At 37.3% G+C, this 13,212-nt stretch overlaps 1 protein-coding gene across 2 annotated transcripts in view; it reads left to right on the plus strand.

Moving 5' to 3' along the window:
• The window catches only part of OXCT1 (3-oxoacid CoA-transferase 1), an 84,488-nt gene that overhangs the window by 46,943 nt on the left and 24,333 nt on the right, over positions 1-13,212 (plus strand). For both annotated transcript variants that reach the window (XM_062513267.1, XM_062513268.1), the window contains exons 9-13: positions 1,091-1,202; positions 1,667-1,761; positions 2,433-2,481; positions 5,636-5,708; positions 6,477-6,552. In XM_062513267.1, coding sequence (XP_062369251.1) covers positions 1,091-1,202; positions 1,667-1,761; positions 2,433-2,481; positions 5,636-5,708; positions 6,477-6,552 — 405 coding nt within the window. The remainder of the gene's footprint in view (positions 1-1,090; positions 1,203-1,666; positions 1,762-2,432; positions 2,482-5,635; positions 5,709-6,476; positions 6,553-13,212) is intronic.

Raw genomic sequence — 13,212 nt, forward strand, 5'->3', positions numbered from 1 at the left:
GAGAGAAGATGAGGAATATAAGAAATAAAGAGAAGCTAGTCTGTCATAATACTTACTGGCTTTAAATAGCTGTTCCTGCCTAACATGGCTCAGAAGTGGTCTCTCTAGAGCCAGCTATAATTCTTATCTAGCCTTCTCTTTGCTGTGTAGGAACCCTCTGTAATTGTTCTTACTTTATTCATAATCCACAAGTGAAGCGATTCTAGGGAAAATAGCCAAGGTATAAAAAGGAAGTTGATGGGAAATGCAAGAGGATTGATACTGTCTGTTTCTGACTGCCTAAAGGGAAAGTGACTCTGCAAAAATTCTTTCCTGGAGGTGAAAAGTAACAGGATAATTTTTTCTGATGTGTTAATTGTAGCCTGAAGGAGGAGAGGATATAAAGACATATAGGGGTGCAGGTCATGATGTTTCCCAGAGGAATTTTATATGCATAGGAGAGATGTGCAAAGCACATAATCTATGTAGACAATAATTTAAAAGAAAGGTGTTATAAACTTCTTGAATGCCATGGCATTTTTGCCTACATGTGATTTACAAAACGTGAATTTAAGATGAGAAAATATCAGGTAACCACTTCATGGGGTGTATAAGATTATAGAGAGTTATGTTTGAAAATTCTGATTCTTAGCTTCCAGGATCTTTAGATGAATGGCATTTGTCTGTCTCATCCTTATAAATCTAGAATAGCTCATTGAACTGAATGAATGCAGAAAGAGAACAGTATTTGTATTTTTGGCTGACATTTTAGGAATCTATTAAGATGTCTCTGGGGTAATGAATCTCAGACTTGCTAGTATTTGCACTTATGCCTGGTGCCTTCTTCAGCACTTCTCTATGTATCAGGTTTGGCAATATAGATGAAGAAATAATATTCTGCTATAAGGCTGTCATTAGGGATATTTGATGACTCCATTGGCTTAGCTAAGCTTGAATGCATAAAATAAAAGGTCGTTTTTTTGTAGAAGATAAATAAATAACTTTATTCTTAGATGAGGTATCTCAGTGCAATCACAAATCAAGATTTTGTGTCATGAGAAGCAAGAATCTGGACTCTAATCTTTAGTTATGATTACTTCTTATTTTGCAGCGCTTATCAATCCGAAAGCCTGAAGACTCAACAGCCAAACAAAAAAAAGGAGACAATGTGAGGGAGAGGATCATCAAACGAGCTGCTTTAGAGTTTGAGGATGGCATGTATGGTATCCTTCAGCACTTGCTATTGGTTAAAGGGATTGCTGACTAGAATATGAAACCCATCTGGTTTGTTTAGAGCAGGTCGATTAATGTGCTCATTGTCTTTACCAGACCCTGTGATTCTCTCATTTTATTAATATCCAGTTGAAATAGAAGGGATGCTAAGACATAAAATATGTGGAGTTTTTGTGTCTGGTGGCTTTGTTAGCAATTGAATGTGTCACAAGGTTTTCTTGAAAAAGTTGGAAAAGAAACTTTATTTGTACCATCAATTTTTTTGGCATGTAAACAGTTTGACAGAATGCAGTTAGACAGTCCAAGGCAAAATCATTCATCACAAATATGAGGTATCTAAATAAAAGCAGAAGTTCTTGTGAAGGGAACATTTCTAATCTACTCATAGTATAATAATAAAAAAATAAATTACTAGTTTGCAATTAGTATTTCTGCCTTAACCACTTCTTTTCAGCTAATCTGGGTATTGGAATCCCATTGTTAGCCAGTAACTTCATCAGTCCAGACATAACTGTTCACTTACAGAGTGAAAATGGAGTCCTGGGATTGGTAAGAATAAATCTTGGTCAGTTACTATAATGTTTTTATTTTACTGTGGCTGGGTTTTATTTCCTGCCCACCTCCAACTTGATTATTATATTAATGAAAATATATATGCTATATTATGTCATCATTAAATTCTCACTGTGCTGCAGGGAAATTTTTTAGGAAATGCTCATTTTATGTTCATGGTGCTACTTTGCTAAGGATGTCCTTAAGTACCTGTGTTTCTGGACTCAAAACCATCAGGAATTTGCAAGACCAAACATTGTAAACCTTAGCAAACATAATTTTAAATAAAGCTTAAGGGGAATATTATTTTTACTGTTGTATGGCTTTATGAAGTTGCAGTTATGACCTTTATTCTGAAAAATGTCTGTCACTTTGGTTAAGAACAAAAAGAAACCTAAATCAACTTCTCACTTCATGGTTGTTTAGTAATTTTAAGATCCTTGAACCATATATCCATCAGCCCTGGTATGTTACTTGATATAAACTGTGGCTTGTAATGTCAGTATTTTTTTCTGATAAAAATTAGAATTCTGATATAAAAGATAAAAAAATGCACATCTGCCATGGTATGTTTTTGGTAACTAACATTAGAAATAATATGGCAATTATTAATTGTATTTGAAAGGTATTTTATTATAAAGCTTGACATACATCTGTATTGTTGTCAGGGTCCTTATCCACTTGAAAATGAAGTAGATCCAGATCTAATTAATGCAGGTAAATACTTTCATTAAAGTTAATTAATGGAAAATGAATAACCATGTTAGTTAATTTTTATATATTCATATAAAATTCCTGTTCTATTTGATAATAAATGTTAATGTATTTGTATTCTTTTAAGTGACAGCCTTCTTCTACAGGCAGAGACTCTCTTCCAGACCCATCAGTAAATGGTCAAATCATCCTTTTCAGAAGTGAGATTGTTTTGTGCAGCCTGTAAGGGAATGTGGGTTTGTTTTCTTGCTGCTTTTCACCTTGAGTCTTCTAGACAATGGTTTTTAATGATTTATGCTCGGGACATGTTATAAAACATCCTGTGTATAATGGCCTGGTTTATTCCCAGCCAGGAATATAACTCACTTGCATTCAGAGAGGGAGTGGTAGTCAAGGCAGGGGAAAGAGCTGCCTGGCTGGGACCTGGCACACAAGGATGCTGCTGTGGGTGGATGCTTTTATCACTTTTAGCAGGAATGGCAGTTCTCGCATACTGTTGTTGCCCAGCTGTTTTGGGGCATTTCACCTCAGAAGATGTTATTCAGTGTAAAAATGTAAGTTTCTTATGATTTAGTCCACATGTTTGATTTCTATTTTTTTCATGGAAAAGTCATGCCTGTATACATTCTCTGTCTCCATGTAAAAATACAATTACACTGCATGTAAAAATAGCATTGTGACAAATAGAAGTAGGCCTTGTAACTTTGTTATTGATACTAATGGTTTAGGTTATAGACCTGACATTTTGGACTTGTTTTTTTCATATGGAAAATATACACATTTCATATTTTTATTCAAATATACACATGAATGCATATAAATGCATGTATGGGAGACTACATACATATCTATATAGACAGTACCTTTCTCAGTGGCAGTTAGCAAGTACAATTAAAGTTTGAAAAGTCAAAGGAGATAAAGCACTGACATAAATTAATTTTAATTTAGTATCAGTCCAGCAATTGTTCACTGACTTGAAACATCTGCTGCTTGGTTCAGCTAAATGATACTTACCATAGTACTGTGTAATTGCCTCTGTTATTATATTTTAAATGTGGAGTTATTTGAGGCGATTTTCTGGTTTGAAATAAAAAGTGATTTAAGGAATCGAGTCCAGCAATTCCCCAGTATATATGCAATTGTTTCAAGAACTGCATGAAGGAATATGTCAGAGGAGTCACTGAAAAGAAAATAATACTTAGAAGAAAAAAATGCTATGAGTGAAATTATATGCATGCATATTAGAACTTAAATTTTAATATGGGTGTGTATGAAAAAAGAACATATTAACAGAGTGACCATGAAAAAAAATATACAAGAACTTTGTAGATTCTCTGAAAAAGTTGTGCTTTAACATGGAAATCAAGATGATCTTGAATTGTTATTTATAGTTGATAAATATTTTAAAGAGTTAATTAATCTGGAAGGGATGAAGCTAACATAACAGGTCAGAATGCAACATGAAAATTAGATTGTAGTATTGTTAATTCAATGTTAAGCAACTTCACATATCCCTCTGAAGCTGCAGTAAACAGGACACGGTTGGACAAACATCAGACATACCACCAAAATAATTTATTGCTATAATTGCTGAAACATTCACATGGTTGGATTAGGACCATTCTGGGTGCTTTCCAATCAAATAAAACCATGTGAAGAATACACAAGCTAAATGGTGGAGGAATAGAAATTAATTTTGTTCTCATTCATTAACTGGAATGATCCAGTTTCAGCCCCAAAGTACAGTTTAAAGTTTTTAAAACATATACGTGGTTTGGGCTTTTGCCAGATTTCTCTCTGCAAATGTAATTGTGTTTCTCTGAGATATGTATGGGTTTTTCTGTTTGTCCCATTTTCTTAATGTCTCACATTAAGTCTGTATTGACTGCAGCTGAAAGGTAGACTACTGTATTACAGCAGAAATATTTAAAAGGATTCCTGAGAGCATTTTAAGAAGTGGGTAATGTGGTGCTCTTTTTGCATTATTTTGTGGTCCCAAGCCTTTGTGTCTTTCTTCTCATCATTACCTTGTCACTTTATCCTAGGCTTCTCTCTCCATGTTGCTGCCTGCAAACCCTGTTTAATCTCTCAGTGCCTTGGGTGGGTGCCCTGTAGGGGAAGATAATTCAGGCTGTCTCAGCAGGTCTGGGTGTTAGCATGGTGAATTCTTGAGAAGTGTGCAAAACCACATGTATGACCTTAATTCTATACTATTCTATTTAATTTCCAAACAAATGGCATAAAATATATCTCAGATGAGTTCAATAATTAAAGCACATGTCTTAGATGTCTATGTTAAGTTTCCTACATTGTTTCTTTCCCTTTTCCCTTTCTCTTAGTTAATCTCATTGTCTTTTTTCTTCTGTTTTCTGGAAACTGTTTAATGATGTTCCCCTTTGTTAACACTGTTTCTTCATTATGTCACATGTTGCTAAAATATTTCAGTTTGGTTTTTTTTCTCTCAAGTTTACCATGCTTGTTTTGTAATTTCACCTTCATCTGTGTTTCTTTTGCCCTTTCAGAGTCACCCTGTGTAAATGTTTGTTGCTTAGACTGATTCAAAGAGCAGGCAGAAGAGGAAGAAAAGGGCCCTGAACAGAGCCAAAATAAGACACTTCCAGGTGTGCTTCATTGCTTGACTCAAGCATTGTTCAGAGAACACTACAGCACACAGAAGCACATTTTCTTGTGGCCTTTAAAAAAGCAAGAATAGACTAGACCTGTCTTTTTTTTTTTTATTTTTCATCGTTAGAACTATAAACTGTTCAATCTGACCTTCTTGCTTTTCTTTGCAGCCTCTCTGTGTCCTGAAGACTTTATGTTCTCTGTTTCAAAAGGCAGTTACTTCTCACTTTTTCTGTGAATGGAGCAGAAAGCTAAAGTCCATAGATATTTCATACACTCTGGTGTTCATGATGGCTTGCCTGGAACTGCTGGTGGTAAAATAGCAGGCAATCCTGTCATTAGAAACCGTAAACAAAATGCTTCACACTTCAATAGGATTGATTAGGTTTACATGTGATGTAGGAAGTGTAAGCAGGTCTGTAGATGTACTGAATCCAAACGAATTTGATAAAAACCTCTTATTTCTGGGAAATAGCTGTGACTTCATTTGTCAAAGAAACAAAATGTATACTGTAGCTTATTTATTTTGCAGGTAAGGAGACAGTCACTGTTCTTCCAGGTTCTTCCTATTTCTCCAGCGATGAATCATTTGCAATGATAAGAGGGTATGTAACAACAGAAACTCTGATCTTTTTGAAACAGGAAAAGAATAAACTGCGTCAGTGGCTGAACTCACTGGTATTTCATCCAAATGTGGTTAGCATTTAACAACCTGTAAAATTATCATGGACTTAATCAGTGATGGTTTACAGAGGGTTAGATCTAGCTATTGGAAATAAAAAAACCCCACTGAACTAATATATACCATGGTAAGGTTTGTGCCTACCACCACCTGGCCATCTATAAATACATTTATAATGATGTTTTAACAACTATTTTTTGGTAATTTCCAAGTATCTAATCTGAACTTGCACTTAGTGTATTTTCTTTGCTCAGCTTGCAACTATGATCCTCATTCCACCTCCTTAATGGAAATTCAACGTCTGCACCTGTTTTTCGTTTGTTTTTCAGAAAGGAGATTGGATGCAAACAAACACTAAATCCTAATGGCTCTGAAAAGATAATGGGTGCATGTAAATATGTTAAGGAGTGCACTAAGAAGCACAGTTCAGAGATGATTGACTGTGCGTGTAATTAACCAAACCAGACAAAAGTGGGAACATTTTTGAGGCTCAGTAGGCATAAAGAGACATTTGCATCAATGATACATCTGGTGGGGGAAAAAGCCCCAGCTACATGTGTGACAAATGGTTGCTACGTTTGTCACATGCCACCATTTTTAAGTTGATGTAATGAGAATGAACAAAAGCTTATTAAGATTTGTGGGCTGTTACTTGAACATGTTATGCTAATTTCACACTTTCTGTTACCAGAGGCCATGTTGATTTGACAATGCTTGGAGCTATGCAGGTGTCTAAGTACGGTGACCTGGCCAACTGGATGATTCCTGTAAGTAGGTTTTTGAACTACTGTCAGTGTACTGTGTTTAGGATAACAAAAATGTAGCTGAGGACCAGGCAAAGGAGAAAAGGGCAGAAGTAGAATGGGGGGTTTTGAAGCTAAAACTATTAAAAGAGAGGATATGTGTATTTTTCCAGCATACTGCTGGCACCATGCAATCAATTATCAGAAGTCAGCTTTCTAAAATTATGCTTGTGTATTGTGAAAAGCAAAACATTATTATGCAAGCCTTTTTCCTGCCTTTTATGTCCATGCCTTTCAACTGTCTTTTTTTTTTTTTTTTTTTTTTTTTTTTGCTGAGGACTGATGCTTTTTCTTGACAGAAACGACTCTTGTATGGTTGTACCTGGAGCAGTGAGTTGAAGGAAAGTGTAAACCAGCATGTAGTTCATCATAAAATTATTAAAAAGCCTGCATTATTTTTCTGTGTTTCTGTCAAAAGATTGCAGCATTGCCCTTTTAAACACATTAAGAAAAAAAGGAATAATAATGTATTTAGCCAAACAGACCTTCAGGTTTCAATGATAAAAATATAAACTAATTCCAGCATTATTTAATCAGCTGATAACATTAAGCCATTCTTTGAACTTTATGTTCTAACATTAAACAACATTAGTAACTTTCATACTGTTGACAACTTTGATATTTTCAATGGCTTTCAATATGGTACTTTCAGATACATTTTGTATCAGAGATGTCTAGAAGAAAATTTTCTTACTAGTCTTGTTTAAAGTAATGAGATATATTTATATCTGCCTGAACAGTGTTAAAAGCCTTGGACAACTGAAAGATGATTGGAAGAGGACAAAAAGCCAAATGCATGTTCTTGTCTCTTGGAGAAGCATTAGTTGAACCCAGCAGTCTGTGACTTCTACAGCAGACTGTTGAGCATGGAAGTCACAGAGCAGTAGCTGGAGTATAAAGTGCTTTCATTGAGAGGGGACAGTCTGACATGGGAGCCATACAAACAGAGGCAGGAGAAAGGGTTATGTGAAAGGCTAGTCCAAGTGTCTGTGTGAGTAATTGTGGGGAGTGAGAAGGGTTATAGCTAGGCTGAAATGCACCTTTCAAGATCTGAACTATCAAAAAGATGAAGACAGCATTTTGTACTAATAAAATTATTCATTTAGACATGCACTTTGAAACACTGAAGCTAAGATTGGTTGCAATATTTCTCAAACTGGTGATTTACATGTTCTTCCCTCAGTGCTTTATGTTCTGTAAAATATAGTGATTTTAGTTTTGCATTCATATATATTGAGAAGATTATTTTTTATATCTGATATTACTTATTTTACCTATGAAGTTGCCTCTCAGTTCTGTTCAACCCCAAATTCATGAATAGCAGGTATGTTTTCAAAACAGGAAAGTATAAATACCACTTTCAATACTGTTTGACTTTTTGTTACCTTTGAGATGTACCTTGTTACTACATAATACAGTATCATCAGATGGACTCTCATGGCTTTTTGCTGTCATTTTCCTCTCTTGCTAATCTTTGCAAATTTCCTCTTCACTGAGTTTGTATTTACTTGTGAGTAAATATGCCAATGACACTTCATAAATCCAACCAGGAGCCTTTCCAATCAGCAGTGATTTCTCTTTCATTACTTCTATGGTGATCTGTTGGATGGATGATTCTTAATCTATTTCATTGATGTGTTACTACTATTCTACAGTACAGATTTTTAAAATGGGATTAACAGCCCATAGATTTCCAGATCTTCCTGCTTTTTCTGTAAATAAGATGATATATTATTGTCAGTTAAATTTTATTATAAGCAAGATGTGTTTCTTTCTTAGTCACAAGATTTGTATGTGGGTGAAACAAAGACTGACTTTGCTGAAAACTCATAGTGTAAGGAAATTTCAAGATCTATTTTTTTCTAACATTTTTCACTTTTCATTTAATTTTGGTTAAATATTTCTTATACACTGTAGCTTTTGGATTCCTGTATTGATGACATTTGCCATTATTTCAGAGGCAAATAATAGCTCTATATGTTTTGAAACATATAGATCTATTATTTTTGACCATTAAGAAGCAGTCCTTTCTGTCCCATAAGAGCTTGATAACAAGCTCTTATGAACCTTAGTGTGTGCATGTGTGTGTTTACTTGCACTTATTATTAGGAAGTGAGCTGAGGAAGTTTCATTGCAGTAATCACAGCCCTTTCTTTGCTCTTATCTGCTGAGTTTTAATGGAGAGAAATATCCCACGAGTAAAGGAAAAAGAGGGTGTGAATATTTAAAACACATGCAATAAACAGTGCTGTTTGCTTAGGCAGAAGTTACTTCCTAAATACTGGCATTTATTGGTAATTTTATTCCATTAAGCATTACTACATAATGACTCTTTGTCTTCTTCACTTTGGTATTTCTCCAACTAACACGAGGGTTTCTGAGGAGGGAAAGGAGAAGGAGGCAAATTTCTGTGAATCCTCTGGGAGCAGAATGCAGTTGACAAGTTGGGCAAGAGAGACTGAAGAGAAACATGGAGGTCATGGTCATGGAATAGGGCAGATAGGCCAGAACAGATAATCCATGGCTGCTGGTTGCTGCTAGATGGAGCCACATTTCATTTCATGAGTGCAGGACAGTTGTGATCTGTCTCTGTGTCTCAAGTTAATATCAGAAATTGCTGCCAGCAGGGCGGCTTCTCAGCAGGTACAGAGCAGCAGCATTAGTTTACACAAATGTCTCACATGTGTTTTTAAAAGTTGTGGGATTGACTGCACATATTCCTGCATGCACTTACTTTGTTTCAGTTCTTTTCAACTAGTGTTCTTTTGAAACCCTGAGAATAGAAGCATTTATGGAACTGTTTCTGCTGCCCTTCTGCAAGGGCAGAAGTTTACTACAAAGTACTACAGCTGCAGCTTGCATGAAGTAGTGCTTTATTTTCCTTATCCTTCCTAAGAGAAGGCACATAACTATGATTGTTGTTGTGACATGCATCAGAGGCTGGGCAAAGATCAAAACAAAGTACCAGAACTTCTGCCATGTTCCCCTGTGACACCAAGGCCTCTGTCTTTTTTGTAGGCATTTCTGAGCAACCCATAACATTAAACAACCCTAACCTAATATGACTACTGATACAGCTGACACGCTGTACTAGCAGAAAAAGTATTGAAACAATAGTAGAGGGTCCCTGCAGTTGGAAGCTGATGAATCTGAAAGCACAAAATGGATGAAATGTCCATGTCATCAGATTTCACTAGGCAGAAACTTCTTGAAGGGGAAAAATATAACTATGCAGTAAATCATTAATGAGAAGGTAGCATACTCAGGATGACTACAAAGATGTCATGAGGTTACATAGGGTGAGTATCAGAAGAGCCAAAGTCCAACTTAATTTGGCTACTGCCATAGAAAACAGTAAAAAGTGCTTCTATAAATATATCAATAACAAAATAAGGGCTAAGAAAGTTCTCCATTCTTCACTGGAGGCAGGCATAGTGACAAAAGACATGGGAAAGGCTGAAGTACCTAATATCCTCTTTGCCTTAGTCTTTTACGGTAAGACCAGCTGAGCCCTCTGAGCTGGAGGACAGGCACAGGGAGCAGAATAAAGCCTCCACACTTCAGGGGAGCTGGTCACTGACCTGCCACACTACTTAGACACACACTGGCATATGGGACCAGATGAGAGCCACCCCAAGGTACTAAGGGACCTGGTGAATGTGCTTACTGAGACACTTTCGATCATTTTCCAGCAGTCCTGGTTAACCTGGAAGGTCCCAGTTGACTGGATATTGGCAGGTGTGATGACTGTCTACAGAAGGGCTAGAAGGGGGATTGAGGGAATTGCAGGTCAGCCTGACCTCAGTGTCAGGGAAGATCATGGAATAGATCATCCTGGTGCCATCACACAGGGCGTATAAGACAACCAGGGGATCATACAGTTTGGTTTAGGAAAGGCAGTTCCTTGCTTGAGAGCCTGATCTTCCATGGCAGGGTGTCCAGCTTAGTGAACGGTGGAAAGGCTGTGTATGTTGTCTACCTGGACTTCAGTAGAGCTTTTGACATCATTTCCCACAGCATCCTTCTGGACAAACTGGCTGCTCCCTGTCTTGGGTAGGGGGACAGTTGGCTGGGTAAAGAGCTGTGGGTGGCCAGGTCCAGGGAGTGGTGCTGAATGGAGTTACATCTGTCTGGGGCCAGTCACTGGTAGAGCTGCTCAGGGCTCAATGTCAGGGCCAGCCCTGATTAATATCTTTATTGATGATCTGGATGAGAGCATTGAGTGCATCCTCAGTCAGTTTGCAGATGACACCAAGCTGTGTGAGAGTGTTGATCTGCTGGAGGGCAGGAAGGCTCTGCAGAGGGATGTGGACAGGCTGGATCATGGCTGAGGCCAATGGTTCAACAAGGCCCAGTGCCGGGTCCTGCCCTTGGGCCACAACAACCCCAGGCAGTGCCACAGGCTGGGACAGAGTGGCTGGAAAGATGCCCAGTTCTGGAAAGACCTTGCAGTGCTGGAGCATGTCCACAAAATGGTGACAGAACTTAGGAAGGATCTGGAACACAAATCTTGTGAGAAGCAGCTAAGGGAGCTGAGGGTGTTCAGCCTGGAGATAAGGAGGCTCCGGGAACACCTTGCCACTCTCTACAATTCCCTGAAAGGAGGTAATAGCCAGGTCGGGTCAGCCTCTTCTCCCAACAGCTGATAGTACTAGGGGAAACCGCCTCAAGTTTTTTCAGTGCAGGTCTAGATCGGATATTAGGAACACTTTCCTCACCAGAAAGATTGTCAAGCATTGGACTAGATTCTCCAGGGAAGTGGTGGAGTCAGCATCCCTGGAGATATTTAGAAGCCTGTGCAGATATAGCACTTAATACCCATCATCAAAGAGGACTGAGGACTGGTTAATAAACTGGATTTGTGTAAGTTTACAAGAGCAGACAGAGTATATCCAAAGGTGCAAAAGAAGCTGGCTGTTTCCTAGAGCAGCAGGCTCAAAGCCTGGTGTCCAGAAGTTAACAAGCAGCAGCCTCAGAGATGATACAGGACCTGACAGTATTTTTGTTTGTATTGTTTGTTGAAAATAGAATCCCTATTTTCTACAAACAATACAAACAAAAAACTAAACTTTAGATTTGTATATTCTTCAATGGTAGTCTAAAATTCATGTTTAGATTGCTAAGGTAGTGCATTTAGTTAGCACTAAGAGAAGAGAGTGATGTAATTTGTGAGGGAGGTGCAGTTTGGATGCATAAATCTTTATCAATCTTTAGAAAAAAAATCCTTATATTTAAGATTCAGCAGCCTGAGATTTTAATGCTTTAACTTGGACTAGCCAAACCAAAAGGTATAAAACATTAAGAATTTTTAAAAAAATACAAAAAAATATCTAAGCTTTATCAAATAAGATTATCCGAAAAGAAGAAATGAGGAAACTCATTCAAATTAAAAAAGAAATATTTTAATTTATAGTCTGTAGAGGTTAGTATTACCTAAGGCATTAGAATATAATTTGATATGCTATTGGTAGTTTTTCTACAGAGGTTCAAAGTACATATTTTGCACAGTTTTGGACACTTTGACCTCATTAGCAAAGACATTTTTAATGTAAAGGTAAATTGACAGAAACCAGCCTACTCTGTGTCTGCATGAGGGTTTTATTTTTCCCTTTAGCTATCTGTAGTGCCAAACCTGGCTCTACACCAAGAGTTCGTCTTATACAAAGTAATAATTTCTAATGATGGAAGAAGAAAGGACGCCTATCCCTGAATATATCCCTGAATGCCTGAGAGCACTGTAGGTCTTCTCAGAGGAGCCCCACTGCAACCTGTTTGTCACTTTGCTTGGGTAGGAGTGTCTTTGCACAAGGCATATTTTAATTTTTAATCCAAACACATTGTCTAGCTACTTTTCTAGTTCTCCTAGTATATCTGTGGCACTGAATGCATTAAACTCAGTGTTTTGTTTTGAGCTGTACATCATTGCAAAAAAAGTATTTTACCTATTAACTAAGAAATGTGTGAAGGACTACAAATGGGCTAAAATCTGTATGAATAGAAAGCATACAGGTTAAATATGCTCAATGACTGGGTTTCTCTCAGTAGTAGTATCAAGTTGTCTGATGTGTAGGACAAGAGTATCCTTCATCAGAGGAGAAGGATGGGACTTGTGGTTACCCAGAGTCTTCTTGGAAATCTACTTTTCAATGGGACATTGGTTTAGTATGAAGATGTATTAGGTTTTTGCAGACACATATCTTGAAATTACACCTACAGTAATATATCAGCTTACTGCTTATCTCCTAACAAACATGTGCCTGAAAGCCCTGCAGAGCCTTTGGAACACAAAATTATCACTATTGCTGAAGTCCTGCTGCTGAAGAGGAGAAACTGACTGTATTGTGTTGGCTCTACTTCTTCCACCTTTTAGGGACTTTTTCTATCAATTTTCTTCATGTTTATTTCTCTTCAGACTGCATGGAAGTAATGTAGGAGATCCCTATTGGTATTTTATTAATACTCTTAAATTTTCAGTGTGGGAAGTGGCAGTTAATGAGAGCAGCTGAAGAAATTCTGCCTCTCTCAAAAATACAAGCATATGTCAAAAGACTCCTGATCTGTGGGTTAGTGGTGAGAACGATGATATGGAGCCATCACTTTCAAGTGAGACTAGTATTATGGTGG

This window comes from Cinclus cinclus, chromosome Z, assembly GCF_963662255.1.
Source record: "Cinclus cinclus chromosome Z, bCinCin1.1, whole genome shotgun sequence".
In the NCBI taxonomy this organism is placed as follows: Eukaryota; Metazoa; Chordata; class Aves; order Passeriformes; family Cinclidae; genus Cinclus; species Cinclus cinclus.